The sequence below is a fragment of the Hylobates moloch genome, unplaced genomic scaffold, assembly GCF_009828535.3.
Source record: "Hylobates moloch isolate HMO894 unplaced genomic scaffold, HMol_V3 SCAFFOLD_8, whole genome shotgun sequence".
Classification (NCBI taxonomy): domain Eukaryota; kingdom Metazoa; phylum Chordata; class Mammalia; order Primates; family Hylobatidae; genus Hylobates; species Hylobates moloch.
The window spans coordinates 92,554,800-92,570,487 of NW_026652283.1; the positions used below are offsets into that span (position 1 = coordinate 92,554,800).

A 15,688-nucleotide genomic window follows, 5' to 3' on the forward strand; every position below is an offset into this window, starting at 1 on the left:
GGGCCAGGAGCCGCGCGCATGGCGGGACCGGCGCAGAGAGGGCGGCTGCGGCTGGTGCGCGGTTGCTAAGCCCCGCGCCCCCGGAGACGTTCCCGGTGGCTGTCGCCGGGCGCTGCGCGGCTCGGGGCTGGCAGGCGGGCGGCGGGAGGGAGAGAAGAGGGAGAGTCGGCGCGGGCTCGTGGCTGCTTGTCGCGCCCCGCCTTCCCGCGCCTGCTCGACCGTCGAGCCGCGTCCCCGCGCTGCCACCTCTGCTCCAGGCTCTCCCCGAGCCCGCCGCCGCGCCATGCCCGCCGCCACTCCAGCCCCGCAGCCGCCGCCGCCCCCGGCCCGGCCAGCCCCAGCCTGCCCGGCGCGGCCTGCCCCGGGTGAGTACCGTGCGCTCCGGCACCGACCAGTCCTGGGAGCCACCTTGGCGGGGGCGGGAGGACTCATTCGCCCTAACTCTGGACCCCGCTCCGTGCGGGTTGGAGCAGCAGTGCCAGACCCCGCGTGGGTGTACGGAGGACTGTGTGTGTGCCTATGTGTGTGTACGTGTGTATGTGTGTGTACGTGTGTGTAAACGCGCGCGCTTGTGGGTGTACACCACCTGAAACTCGCTTGCTAGGGGGGATAACGCTGTCCGGAGCTGATTTTATTTCCCTCGCCAGCAGGGGGGCCCTTCCTGGGAAACGCACTGGGCGTCTTTCAAGGTGCAGGTGCGGTGAGGCTGCAGAAGGGAGAAGGCGCAGGGAGGGAGCTGACATTTATTGTGCAACTCAACATACCAAGGGCTTCACCTAGAGTTAAGCTTATTTCATCCTCTCCACAAATCTGTAAAGAATGGAATTATCCCCATTTCTCAGATGAGAAAACTGAGGCCCACAGAGCTCGTGCCTTGCCCAGGGTCATACGGCTCCATAGCAGCGGAACTGGAGGTGGACCCAGGTCTCTAGAGGTCTCTGACCCATCTAAATGGCAAGAAACCCTTCTTAGAACTAAAGAAACACAGAAGAACCAAAGATGATTAGGAAAAAGGATACAGGCAGAGCATTTGGGAATTAATATAAAAAAATCAGAGCTCGTGAAATATCCTATCAATTAATTTCAAATATAGGATCACGTTTGCACTCCTTTCCATGTCTGGCCCTGGGGGCGAGGTGTGGCGAGGAAGGGAGAAGGCTGTGCCAGTGCTTGGCAGAGGCATCTGGGGACACCTTTTCAGAGTATCTGCCTGCTGGGAGGGGGGAAGTGTGTGAGAAGTTGTGGAGGGAATTCGGTTGTTATTCATTCCTGACAGTTAGTCATTCCTCCACCTCACCCCCTCCTAGTTGATTCCATTTCCTTTCCTTGATGTATTGTCCAAGATGACAGCTGTCAAATTGAAGCAGGGTCCCACCTTCATCATTGGCTGTCCTAAAACCTCTTGGCATTAATTAGGTGGCCCTGCACTTTGATGATTGTATTAGGAGCTGTGACATGTCTGTGTTACTGCTTACAGAGGAGATCTGTTGGGCTGATGTTGAGCTAATGATCTCGATCAATGAGGCATCTACAGCAATAGGCAAGCATTGTGCTTATATTTAGGACAAAGTAGCAAGAAGCAAGACCCTCAGGAAGAAAAAAAAAAAAAAGAAAAGAGTATTGGGTTTGCCTCACCGCCCAACTTTAGGAAAGCATTTCAATTTAATATTTAAATTGCTTCACTGAAGAAAGAACAAAGAGGGACAGAAAGTGATTTCTGAAAGATGTTCTGTAACTCCTTTCATTTAGGTTTGAAAGATTATTGAGTCATGTTCTTTTATGGTGAGCTTTGCCATCTTGGTGCACATTGGTACCCTGGGTGTCTTCACTTCCAATTGCCAGTCCCTCCATCTCTTTGTTGGAGGATGACCCTTGGGCTGCAGAGCCTATGTTTGTAGGGACTCAGAACAGGGAGTGCATGGGAATTTACATCTTCCCTGGGGCAGCCCCTCCTCAATGACTGATGGGTGCTGGAGTATAAATAGTCCAGCTTCTTTGCCCTTGATTGGGACACTCTGAAGCATGACATCCTTTGTTTCCAGAGATCCAATGTGGAGTTGTGTCAAATTGACCTCTATGGTTCTTTGCTTGGCTTGTTTCCCTTGCTTGGCTTGCTACTCTTTCTTGTTTTACTTCTTCACATCCCTACCATTTTTTTCCTAGGAATACCTCCTAATACACTTTCATAGGAATTCATATCTCAGGATCTGATTCTAAGGAATCCAGATAAAAACATGGACCCTTCTCACTGTCAATGTTTTTATTCTTCCTATGTTATCCAAATATGACTAACATTGGTAATAGGTAGCCCATGCTAACCTGTAGGGTGCCTTTGTATGAATTCACAAAAGGTGTTCCCTTCTGGGCAGATGGATCCCCATGCCCAGACAACGGATTGGCAGACAGGTGTTCAGTGTCCACTAGCCCCCTGATCAGTGCATCTTTGGCAGTGCACACAGTACTCAACGATCACGGTGGCGTGGTGCTCAGAAAAGCAAAAAACAGAGTTGCTTAGTTGTCCCAGGATATCGTTTCTTGGCTTCTCTTTTTTCCCAAGAAAAAATCCCCTAAAGAGGGATTTTCCCCTTTTTTCCCCAGTTTTCCCCTAAATATTTGAATATTTCAGGCAGATGTTTTGGTTTTCTTTGGACAAGCCAGTCTTAGTTTCTTTCTAAAGCCGACAAAGGGGAGGAAAAGGGCTGCTTTGGCTGGTGGAATCTCAATCCTGCAGCCTGCAGGAGGGTGGTGGTGCCTGGTCAGGGAGGGTGGGTAGGTCTCCACCAGCCTCCAGAAGCTCTCAGAGGGGTCTTGTCTTGATGGTGAGGTTACTGGGTAGGGGCTTGGATGGGCTGCTTTAGTTGAAGGCTCTTGCTTGAAGATGTTTTCCTTTCCTTGGATCCAGGAGGGTCATTGTATCTGATCTGGCATCCTGAGTTTCCTCACCTTTTCCTTTGGTGGCCTCTTGATAATGTCTAAATTTTGCCTGTCTGCTGGTGGAGCAGAGCCCCTTTTGAAGATGCATATGTGGGGGAGTCCTTTGAAAAGAATGTTTTTGTTAACTGCTTGGTAATGTAGGTCAGAAGAGAGAAATCTAGGGAAAGTGAAAGAGTGGGAAGAAGACATCTGTACTGGGAATTGGGGAGGGGAGTTTGGCTCCATCCCCAGAGTTCTGAAGCCTCCTGGTGACCCGGGGCAAATCACTGAACTTCTCTAGGAACCTCAGTATCTTCACCGTTCATTTAAGAACAATTGTCCAGCCAACCTCAGAGTGTTCTTTGATGATCAAAGGGGAAATATTTTCATGGACTTATCCAGTGATTGTAGGGGAAGCCCGTAAAATCTTTATACAGAGACAACTGGCAATCTCTTGGGGACAGTGGTGTATGTAGAGGCATCATGATGTGGATAGCAAGTGGTAGAATAGAGATAATCACCAGATCAGTGGCTGCATGAGGTGACAGGGGAGTCTCCAGAGCTGCTTGGGCTGGTTTTGAAAGCTAAATGTTGACAGAATTTTGCAAAGGGCAGGGTGTCATGTAGTGTGTAGTTATGGGGGTGAGTCCATCAGAATTGCTTTCACATTTGGGCTCTGACCCCTCAAACCCATGTGATCCTGAGAGAGACACCCAACTACTCTGAGCCTCAGTTTCCTTATTGGTAAAATGGGCATATTCAAATTGCTCTGAGGATTTAGTGATGTAAAGCAATCACCAGATATTATTACAAATGAAAAGTATTATTATTAAAGTTACCTTTTAGCTGAATGGATTCTGTTTGGCTGCCTGGGGCCAGTACTTTTTGAATATTACTGGACATATGAATCATCTGGGGATCTTATTAAAATATAGATTCTGATTCAGGAGGTCTGGGGTGGGGCCTAAGATTCTGCTTTTCTCCCTAGCTCCTAAGTTCTGTAGATGTTGTTTCTTTTTTTTTATTATTATACTTTAAGTTTTAGGGTACATGTGCACAACGTGCAGGTTAGTTACATGTGTATACATGTGCCATGTTGGTGTGCTGCACCCATTAACTCGTTATTTAACATTAGGTATATCTCCTAATGCTATCCCTCCCCCCTCCCCTCACCCCACAACAGGTCCTGGTGTGTGATGTTCCCCTTCCTGTCTCCATGTATTCTCATTGTTCAATTCCTACCTATGAGTGAGAACATGTGGTGTTTGGTTTTTTGTCCTTGCGATAGTTTGCTGAGAATGAAAATGTGGCACATATACACCATGGAATACTATGTAGATGTTGTTTCTTTAGGGACCACATTTTGAGAACAAGGCCCTAGGCTACTCCCTCTTGGGTAAAGTCTGAGTCCTTTGTGGGACCTGAAGAGCACTGTGTTTGGAGAGATGATGGGGAGGGTTCAGGCCTCCCAGGCAGGTCTGGCCTGGAGCTGGGGTAGAGACAGCTAGGAATTGCTGCTGTTGAGTAGGATGTTCCTACTGGGTAGGTAATGGATCAAACCCAGCGTCCTTCAAATGCCCTAGGACCAGCCTCCTGGAGGAAATTCTTCCTGGCCAAATGGCCAAATACTGCCTGCTCTTGCATGCTGGCCCTGAGGATGTAGAGATGAATAAGCCATTGGCCCATCACTGCCCCTGCCACAGTGTGATTGCGGGGAGTGGGTGAGGAGGTGTGAGACATAGAAAGGTACGATTATGACATGGTGAGATGAGCACTCTGTGGCGTTAGGGTAATGGAGAGGCAGGTAAGAGAGTTAAGAAAGGGAGGAACACTTCTTGGTGGTAATTAAATCTGAACTGGGTTTTGATGGATGAATCACTGTGTCTGGGATTGGAGGAGGGCAGAAGAGTGTGTGGAATAGTATTCTAAGACTGAGGAACGGCATGTGCAAAAGTAGGATGCCATGATGAAACAGCTTGGTGTGTTCAGGTCATTGAACTAAGAGTTGTTTGGAGCATGGAGTGTGATAGGGAGGACTTGATCAGGGAGCAGAGCTCAGTTCATGAAGCTGTGTTAGTCAGGAGGGTTTTCTAAGCTTTGCTGCAGGAACAAATCAACTTCATCATCTTGGTAGTTTAACTTAACAAAGGTTACTTCTCACACATGATGTGTGTCCCTCACAGGTCAATTGATAGCCAAGTAGACAGAGCTTCTCCCAGCTTTCAGCCTTGCCATCTGGAAAATGTGGCCACTGTAGTCACCAGTGCAGGAAGAGATAGAGGGAGAGTGTCTCTCTGGCTCCTCTGGAATGAATGCAATGTTGCTTTTATCCACAGCCCATTGGTCAGAACTAATTGTGGGGTGGTGGGGGGGGCGCTGGGAAATAGGGGATGGGGGCTGGGATGGAAGAAAAAGTCAGAGAATATCAACTCTCCCACATATGTCTTGTTATGAAGCTTAAGCCTCATTCTGAGGCCACAGTTTCTCAAATAAGAGTAATATGGGAATTCCTTTAAAGGAAAAAAATTCTTGTAGATTCCTAGTGTTGCTTAAATTATTTTTATTATAATGCAGTTCAGATATGTAGTAGTTTTACATGGGTCTAAACTCTTTATACTTAGAGTTCTCATATGACCACATAACCAAAACAAATATATAAATAAAATATCAACACAGCTACAAGTCAAATACATTTGGATTAACTTCATGAATTTAATGTTCTGGATGAAGTTATTTTTGCTAAAATGAAATCCCTATTTCTGGTTATAACAGCTGTTGTTCAGGTTCTTATGAATTTGGTGTGCAGTGTGCCATGCCACAAGGTTGTATGATGGCTCAATTTTCTCATCAGTTTCCTTTCTATACACTAAGCCTGATTTGTTATTTTCTCATTAGCCTGTGATAATTGAAATAATGTTTCTTGATGCCAACTGTCTCAGTCTGTTTGTGCTGCCATAACAAAACACCTGAGCCTGGGTAATTTGTAAAGAACAGAGATTCATTCCCAACAGTTCTGGAGACTGGCAGGCCATGATTAGGGCACCTGCAAGCTTGATGTATGGTGAAGGCTCATTCTCTGCTTGTTGCTACACACTCCAAAGGGGATGGACCTTGTGTCTTTACATAGTGGAAGGAACAGGAACCAACAAAGGGCCTAAGCTAGTTCTTTTCAGCCCTTTTGTCAGTCACTCATCCATTCTGTAAGGCAGAGCCCTCATGACTTAATCACTTCCCCAAAGCCCCCACCCTTCAATATCACCATAATGGGGACTAAGTTTTAACATATGAATTTTCTGGGATATTCAGACCATAGCATCAACTACAGTATAAATGCAAGAGTATATATGGTGAAATTATGTGGTAGCACTTAGTCATAACATGGCCATTCAGATGATCCAGAATATGTTTCTATTGATTCTTAAAAAAAGGTGATCATGAAAGTGAAAACAGAAAGTTAAACAAAACACAATTTTGAGAACTCGTGGACCCTCCTAAAATAGGTTTGAGGATCTCCTGGAATTTGAGAAACAGCTGGAAAACTACTGGAGTGTTTAATGAAGGGGACATAGATGACCAGCTTTATAGTTTAGAGACATCACTTTTCCCAGGGTGTATGGGGTGGCTGAGGGGGAGAGAGGAAGGCTGAGATAGCAGAATCTGGGGTGGCTTGCAGGTAGCTGAGCTAAGATGTGATGAGGGCAGGTGCTCAGATGTAGTTAAGGGAATGGGAGAGAGGAAGCATGGATTTGAGAGACACGTAGGAGCTGGAATCCACAGGACTTTGAGGTTGACTGCGATGTGGGAGGGGATGGAAGGGAAGAGGAGTCAGGGATGACTCTTGGTCTTGGAGGTCGAGGGTGGTTGGTGGTACCACTGACCAGGATGAGGACCACAGGTGTCAGATGTCCATGGCAAGAACAGGAGAGCTCAAGACCAGAACTGTGTTCTGCCGTATTCACCATCCCATCTTTTCTCACTGATATGACTTTTCCTGAACCAGTTTCTGAGAAACTGCTGCATCTTGCAGTGTTTATTTTTCTTCTATGGGACATTAATTAGTGCTCATTAAGATGATCTGAATGGCTTTATTAGCTTTTCTATTGTGCTTGCTGCTTCTGTCCTGTAGGAGCAGATTCTGGCAATATTGCCTGATTAAGCACACACTTTTTTTTTGTTTGCTGTATGTTCAAAGGAGGTGAAAACAATTGAGAAAATTGTGGATGGTTCTGAACTAGAAGCTGTCATACCATATAATGTGAGATTAGTTTTCTGCCTTCAGTTTTTATTTTAAGAGCACAAACGATCAACTTTCCACTCTGTGTTTTTGGATGGAGATACTGAAAATTCTCTGAGGAATGAGTAGAGGTTAAATGATCTCTAGGTAATTACATAAGAAGTAAAATGGAAACACTGCACTTTGGGGAAGTGGAGGGCAGAGAACACAAAGCCACACAAACAGACAAAAATTTCACAAACCGAAAATAAACCCCTGTGGTTTCTACAGTGAAATCTCATGTTAATTAAAATTTTGGCATTAAATATTTTAAAATGTAACTTGGTATTTACTTTTTGTATAAATAATTAACCTAATGCACCAACTGATGGAGGGAAGCAACATGAGCAGGCTGCCAGAAGTGGCTTTTACTTTCCTGTTCCCACTTGAGAAACTTCTGCTCTCTCCTGGTCTCAGGCATTGTTTTCATAGCAGAGCCTCTGAGGCCCTCCAGGGAGAGGTGTAGCCTCCCCTCCTCTGAGTCTATCTGGAACTTGTGATAAAGGTTCTGTGAGCGAAGGCATACCTGTCACCCCCAGACACCACATGCCACTTGAGGATGGCACCATGTTTTTTCATCCCAGAATCCCCCCAGACTAGCAGGGCATTTCCCCTAACAGCAGTTTCCATATCCACAAGCTAGTCCAAGGCACACTACAGGAAGTGTCTTTGGGTCTCAGGGTTGGTTGGAGGAGCAGATTTCCTAGCAATAACAGCCATAACTTTTTGGGAATGTCTCTTCCAGGAATGGGTTAGACGAGGCTGGTTATTCATTTTAGTTCAGATGTTGTTTCAGTTTCAGAGGGCTACAACCAAAGTCCCCTGGAGCTTGGGTCTCTCCGTTTGTGCCAGAGGCAGTGGTTCCTGCCAGATAACCCATGTGCTCCCCTTCTTTAGCAGATGCTATCAGTACCTGTCCATGGTCCCTGAGCATACATCTTTCCTCTTCTGGTGGTTCCCACTGCAAGCCACTGCAACACTCACTGTTGGATGGCTTTCTTTGGTTGCAGGGGCATGGTTGGCCCCCATCTGGTGCAGATGCCCAGAAGTGCTGGGCAGCTAATCTCCTGAGGGCAGCCCTCAACCACTAATGGAAGGGAATGGATGGGTGAATATCACAGTTTCCTTGCCCCTCTGGAAGGATAACTCTGAGGCATGTTCTACCTAGTCTCTCCAGAGGTTCCCAGCAGAACTGAGCCCAGGTTGGCCATAGCAGTTACCTACTTTTTCATGCCACTGTCCTACTTCACTTTTCCACTCTCCTCTAGTGCTTCCTGAGATCACCTCCCAAATCAACCCATATCCTTGCCCCAGGCTATGCTTTTGAGAGAGACCAACCCAAGAATCTTTTGGGGTGATTGGGGTTATGTGACCAGCTCTGGCCACTGGACTGTAGGTGGAAGTGCCACGTGTCACTTCTCATTCCAGGCAGTTGAAAGCCAGGATACCACCATTGTCTTTCTCATCTGATGCTGGGGCCACCTTGGAGGCCATGAGCTTTGAATGAATGATCAGAGATGGAGAAAGCTGCTAGGTTTATACTGGGATTCATACAAGCAAGAGTCTTTTATTGTAGTAGCCCTAGAGCTTTTTGATATTTATCAGTTAAGGCACCTATCTTTCTGATACACAGTGTCACACTATCATTTTTTGGGTGCCACCATTCATGTCAGCCTATCCTCCGCTTCTCCATCCTATACTGGTCCATAAGAACTCTTGGGATGTGCTACCCATGACCTCCTTTAATGCTTCTCATTTCCAAACTCCCCTCCTCTTCAGTAGTTTGATTAATATTAAAGTAAAATTTATGTTTCTCTATGGTTTTTAATTCATCTGGAAGTTATTTTGTTATTATTTGTGAAATAAGAATCTAAATTAATTTTATTTCCAAATTATTAACCAGTTGTTCCAATATTGAATAAAAATCATTCTAACCTTCCTGGCTAGTTTGTAATCACCTTTCATTATACATTAAATTCTCATATAAAGTAGTATCTATTTTGGAGCTATAGTTTTTTTCTTAAATTCTTGTGCAAGTACCAAGACATTGTAATTGTAGCTCTGTAATATATTTTACTATCTTCATTACTCACTACTCATCTCCTTCCTGTCCTCCCTCAAAAATTGTATTAGTGCTCCAATTGCACAAAACCTACAAATTACAAATAGGAAGAACTGATATGTCTATTAGGCTTTTACATTCTGGAATGGACAGTCATTTAAATGGGTTTTCTAATTCCTCTCACAGTTTTGTAGTTTTCCTTATGTTGCTCATACACATTTTTTGTTAGTTATTCCTAGCAATTTTCTGTATGTTGACATATAGATGTTATAAATTTTTCGTATATTTTTCAATTTATTGCAGTTATATTGAAAGCTTGTATGTACATATAAGCTTCACTATACGTATAGAAAATTCATAGATAGTTAATATATGTAATTAATGATTTTTTTGCCTCATAGCTGACTACTTTCTAATTATATTTGGAAGTAAAAACATAAAAACTATTTCATGAGAGTCCATGTACTCTAACCGCCTTTCAAGGTGGCTCAGAACAAACACACAGGTATGTCCTAGAATTGAAATAAGTTCATGGAGAGAGGGAAAGATGGAGAGAAAAGATACATGAAGGAGTTGGCTATGTGGTAGCAATCATAGGTTTTCTCCATCACAGAACATGTGCAGAGTTACAGGAGCCATGAAAACAAATAGCTTGGATTCATTGTGGGTTTTCTCTTTGAGACACAATCTCTCACACATTTAAAACTTACCTATAAGTGTCTCTGACTGGTCCTAGACACTACTAGCACCAAATCAAAGTCTTCTCCTAGATGATTGAAACTTATCAATAATAATGTGTTTATGTTTTCGGTCTGGATAAGAAAAGATGATGTCAGAGGACGCCACCTCTTCAGTAATGTTAAAGACAGGCCTGGCAGGTCAGACTGTTTAATGTAAAATAAAAGGTCAGTACATCCCTAACAGGGGTCTTACCTTGTGTTCAAGTTAAGAAAACCAAAATCAGTGGACTTATTAATTTAAAAAGAAAAGAGAAACAAAGAAATGAAATACATTAGGTTAAAGCTCCTTTTTCTTGGAGTCAACTGATGTCCAAGAGTTGTAGACCTCCAAGTCATCTGATTTATAAGGAAGCTCCTAGTATTAGCATATAAGTTTGCTATGCATTGGCTGCTGGGAACTGTTAGTGCTTTTTCTTTAATGCCATTGATAATACTAACTTAGAATCAAAGAATTGACCATTTTCTACAAAGACTGCATAACTGAAGATGTTTTACTGGTTTTGAAGATTATATTTTCCAAAGATGTTCTGTAACATGAATGAAAGACAGGAATACATACTCATATTAAGAAGTGGGGAACAGACTGGGCATGCTGACTCACACCTATAATCCCAGAAATCTGGGAGGCCGAGGCGGGAGAACCACTTGAGTCCAGGAGCTTGAGACCACCCTGGGCAACATAGTAAGACCCCATCTCTTTAACAACAACAACAAAAATTAGCTGAGGTGGGAGAATCACTTGAGCCCAGGAGTTTGAGACCAGCCTGGGCAACATAGTGAGACCCTATCTCTTTAACAACAACAACAACAACAACAACAACAAAAATTAGCTGAGTGTGGTGGCTCATGCCTGCAGTGTCAGCTACTTGGGAGGCAGAGGTGGGAGAATTGCTTGAGCCTGAGAGTTTGAAGCTGCAGTGAGCCATGATGGCACCACTGTACTCCAGTCTGGGTACAAGACCCTATCTCAAAAAATTAATAAATAAATAAAATAAAATAAAGCATCTGAGAACAAACTGAAAGACCTCTGGAATTCCTACGTTCTCAGGAATGCTTGTTAGTTACTTGCTTTTTTCCAATTGCTTTGTCTGCATTACAAGGCAAAAATGGCAGAGGCTTCTTGGTTCTCTTTATGTTTCCTTTCTTGCTCTTTCTTCATCATGAGTACAAAGCGATGTCTTTATTAAACTGTTTCCTTAGAAAGGAAAGTGGTGCTAGTATTGAGGTGCTAGGTAAAGAGACAGAGTGGGGTCTTTGTATTTTGCTCCCAACATGTTCACCTGGCCACAAACACGATGTGTGGGCTTTTAGATAGTCTTAAGTGAGCATGTTAACAATCAAAGAAAAAACATACATGTTGGATTTTTATTCTATTGGGAGGAGGGAGTGGGACTTTAAATATCTGCGCATCTCAGAGGGGAAAAAAAGGAAAGTTTTATATTTTCTATGCTGCCTTGAATAACTGTCAAAAAACTCTCAGCAGTTTCTGGCTAGCTAGCTGTCTCCATCTGGAGGTTGGCATTGTGTTTTTTTAACCTACAATTAACTACCATCCGCTAAAAATTCAGCCAGTAATAGTCATATCCTTTCATAGCTTCTTAAGAATTTTTTCTTAAATGTTCTTACAGTTCTTTTCCTACCCTTGACAATATCAATTTTTAGTATAAAAGCTACAAAATTAGATGCGAGGGACATAACTGATGATTACCATGAACTATTTGTTCATTGGCTCACATATATTTATTGTCTGCTACATGCCACTGTGGTAGGCTCAATACTTTTAATTAATTTAAATTTAAATGGAAAATAGCCATATGGGTCTAGTGGTTATGGTATTAAACTTTGCAGAGCCCTAGAGAGTTGGGGAAACAGGTTAAAGCATCAAGTAAATTGTCATATCAATGGTGATACATGCTACGCAGAAAGAAACCAGATTGGTGAGGGAGGGGGATGGAGCAATTTGAGGGTCTTTCAGGTAAGGCCTCTTGGAGTAATGATATTAGATCCATCACAGACCTGAACAAGGCAGGAAGGATGTTCATGAGAGAAATAGTTTCAAGATACTCCAGGCACCTCTGGGTAATTATTTGCCTTTTGTTTTTAATGAAACAGGAGAGAAGGAATGTCTTCTACTTATGAATTCTAAAAATTCCACAAAACCATCAGTGCTCATTCTTACTGTAAAATATAAAGACTTTTCATAATTGTGAATTTCAAAATTCACAATTTTCAATGGTGAGGGTCTGGTTTCCCTAGAAGCAGAACCTGAGATGTGGATTCTTGTGCATGTGATTATTCTGGGACAGCTCTCAGGAGAAGGGAGTCAGGTGGGTGGGGAGTGCGGCCAAGCAAGGAAGTGGTCTCAGCTGGAGTCAAATCTCAGCCCCAGCCATGAGAAGCTCTGGAACATGCATTGTATCATGGAATTGTCCCACCCTGGGGTAAAGGCTGGGTCTTTTGTACCCCTCCCCACACCCCTGTCCATCAGTCATTGATTATGGGCTGTCCTTGTGAAGGCAGAGTTGGATGTGTGACCTCCTGGGTAAAGTGGCTCCAGTCAGCCAAAGTAACTCTTGGGAGACTCGGGCAGCGGTGGGCTGCCAACACGTGAAAGAGCTGGAGGAGAGGGGCAGCCCTGGTAAAGGAATCTGAGTGGGTACCAATGGAATCCATGACAGTGTGCTGGCCCTATAGAATGTTGATGGCTGTGTAGCTTTAGATAAATTTGGGGGCAGAAATAGATGAAAAATCCTGAGTGCATGCTTGGATGATCACCCAGCACATTCTGATGACCCAACCAATAGTCTGTTTTCATTGAACACTGCTGTGGATTTATTGGGTTCTTTCATGCAACACCTGTTCATTGCCAGCCTACCACATACCTGGCACTAGGGCTCTGTGTTTAGAATCTTGCCACGCAAGGCCCATTTATTTAGTAGACTCCATCCCAACAAATTATATATATTTGGCAAATGCCATGATATAACATCATAAGAAATCCCAAAGAAGCTTAACCACAACTCCTGCAGAAGCTAAAAGCTGCTAAGGTTTATCCTTATAAAGGCTCTGAAGGCAGCAGTCTGTGTTGAAACATTTGTGTCTGATGCTTTCAAAAGGCTTAGATGCAGCAGTTGGGCTGTTAGAGGGAACTGTGTCAGTTTCTGCCCACTGAGGTTGACTTCTCAGCAGAGAAGCTGTTCTGCCTTAGTGCCACCACTGTCAATCTGGTTTAATCTGAGTGCTGACCATATGTGGGCAACCTTATGCCTGTCATCTCATTACAGCTATCCTGGGAGGATGGGCTAGTGGGGGCCATGCAGGTTCCCACAGCAGTGAGGACTGCTTGGTGCTCCACCAGCAGATGCGTTGTACTCAGGGTGGGTATTAGGGCCGCTGCTGAAGCTTTGTGGGTCTGATTGGATGCCTGACTTCATTGGGATGTTGGTACCATGCCTTCTCTACTTTTGAATTAGAGGAAAACCAAACCCAGTCTGAATTCCCAAAAAGAAGAAAAGTTTTCACTTTAATCCGCTTTACCCCAAAATGACTCTTCTTTGTTTGGAATCTTAATACACTTCGGGGAGTTTTTTTTTTTTTTTTTTCTTTTTGGATCATCCCGTCTACAGGGATATCAGGGAAAAGCTCATCTGTTTATTGCCAGCTTCAGGAACACTGTGTGACTTAATTTTGCCCAGTTGGATGTTGGCTGGCTTAACAACTAGGGCAGAACTAAGCTGAGGCTGCTTTGCTTCAGTGTTGATGCCTGTTGATGCATCTGAGTGCTGCTCTGTTTTCTCTGGATGACCCCATGAGTTTAACATTCCATGTTATAAATGACACCTCTAAATCTGTCCATGTCATTGTTCAAAAACATTCACGATCTGCGGAAGGTCTGTTCAGTTCTTACTAACTAGCTGTGTGGCCTTGGGCTAGTTGCTTACCTTCTCTGGCCTACAGTTATATCTTACAGTTGTGGAAACTGGGCTACTATCCTTGCAGTTCTAAAATGCAAAGATCTGCGCCCACACAGCTTTTGTATCCCACACACATGTCCTCTTTAGATTAGATCTGTGGTGTTACTTTTGTTTACAAAAGATGCATATTTCAACACAAGCAGTTTGTGAGAATTTTTACCAGCAAGTCTAATTATCGTATAAATGACCACGTCTTAACTATTTATGGAAAGTCCTTCCTCAGTCTGGTGGATGTAAACCTCCAATAAACAGCACAGTGGAGCTATTTAGCTTATTTATTTCTTCTTGAGAAATAAATTGAAAAGAAATTAAGAAAGCTGGGTGTGGTGGCTCACGCCTGTAATCCCAGCGCTTTGGGAGGCCCAGGTGGGTGGATCACTTGAGGACAGGAGTTCGAGACCAGGCTGGCCAACACAGCAGAACCCTGTCTTGACTAAAAATACAAAAAATTAACTGGGCGTGGTAGTACATGCCTGTAATCCTTGCTACTCAGGAGGGTGAGGCAGGAGAGTCGCTTGAACCCGGGAAGCAGAGGTTGCAGTGAGCCAAGATTGCGTCATTGCACTTCAGCCCGAGTGACAGATGAAGACTCTGTCTCAAATAAGTAAATAAAAAGAAATAAAGAAGAATTAAACATTAAAATAATTAAATTAAGAAGTAAAAGAAATTTATTTCTTCTTGAGAAACTTGGGTAATGTGTCTTTCATGGGATCCATCCATTTCATTTAAGTTGTCTCCTTTGCTGGCATAAAATTATTCATACTATTCCTTTATTATTATTTTACATAAAGAGCTCCAGTGTTTCGCAAGTGTATCATCTCTCCTGAATATGAATGAAGGCTATATATTTTTAAAAACATTTCTTTTCAAATTATTTTACTGGCTTGCCATTTAATTATGTGTTGGACATGGAGGTTGTCTTATCAAGAAGTCAAAATCATTTAAAAACCACTTTCTGAAGAATCTGCAGGCTGTTTGCCTCCTCGTTCCTGTAGATGAATGGATCATGGAAGTTTCCACCTCAGATCTCATTTATTAGACTGACCCCTCATCTGATAAATGAGCTGTGAGAGTCTTCAGATCCAGGCACTGACAGATGGTTCAAATATTCCAAGTATCCTTATACCTATCTAAGATCCATTCAAGCCAAAGCGTGAAGATGTAGAAATGAGATCGATCTGCTTCATCTCTAGAAAAAAGGAGTTGGAGTATGCTTTTAGAATGATTTCTGCAACCTCACCAGTAGGAATGGAATGTGGTGAGGGTCTGTCTAGCCTAGTGTGTTTTAAAGTATTGCATGACACAGGTCAGTGGACATTAGTGGGGCGGGGAGGGCCCCTAGGGTTTGATAACCAGGGAGGGAAAGGAAACTATGAAGTCTTGCGAGCATCCAGTCAGCTGAAGGGAAAGTAGCCCCAGAGTACTTGAAGGCTTCCCTTCCAAATAAGCACATCCGAAGAGCCGCCCTGTATATAGCACTGAGAAAAGCAAAACTCAGCCCCAATCAAGGTTACTATGAATCTCCTCACTGCAAAAGACAATTGGGATTAAATATTCAGGCCGTAGGAAACAGCAGCCTGGCCTGGAAGCCATGCCCTCTTGGAATTTTACTGAGTGAGTGATGAAGCCCCAGGGATGTGATCATGGGTGAGTTGGGAGAGTTGAGAGGAAACATGAAACCCAGGGTGAGACTGAAAGAGAAGCTGTCCCCAGGGGGAGGTCCGGT

The 15,688-nt window shown here is 43.8% G+C and overlaps 1 protein-coding gene across 1 annotated transcript in view; it reads left to right on the forward strand.

The window, feature by feature from the left end:
* The window catches only part of DCLK3 (doublecortin like kinase 3), a 52,232-nt gene continuing 36,544 nt past the window's right edge, over positions 1–15,688 (forward strand). Inside the window, exon 1 of the mRNA XM_058442945.1 lies at positions 1–365. Within this exon, the coding sequence (XP_058298928.1) occupies positions 284–365 (82 nt within the window). The 5' untranslated portion in view covers positions 1–283. The remainder of the gene's footprint in view (positions 366–15,688) is intronic.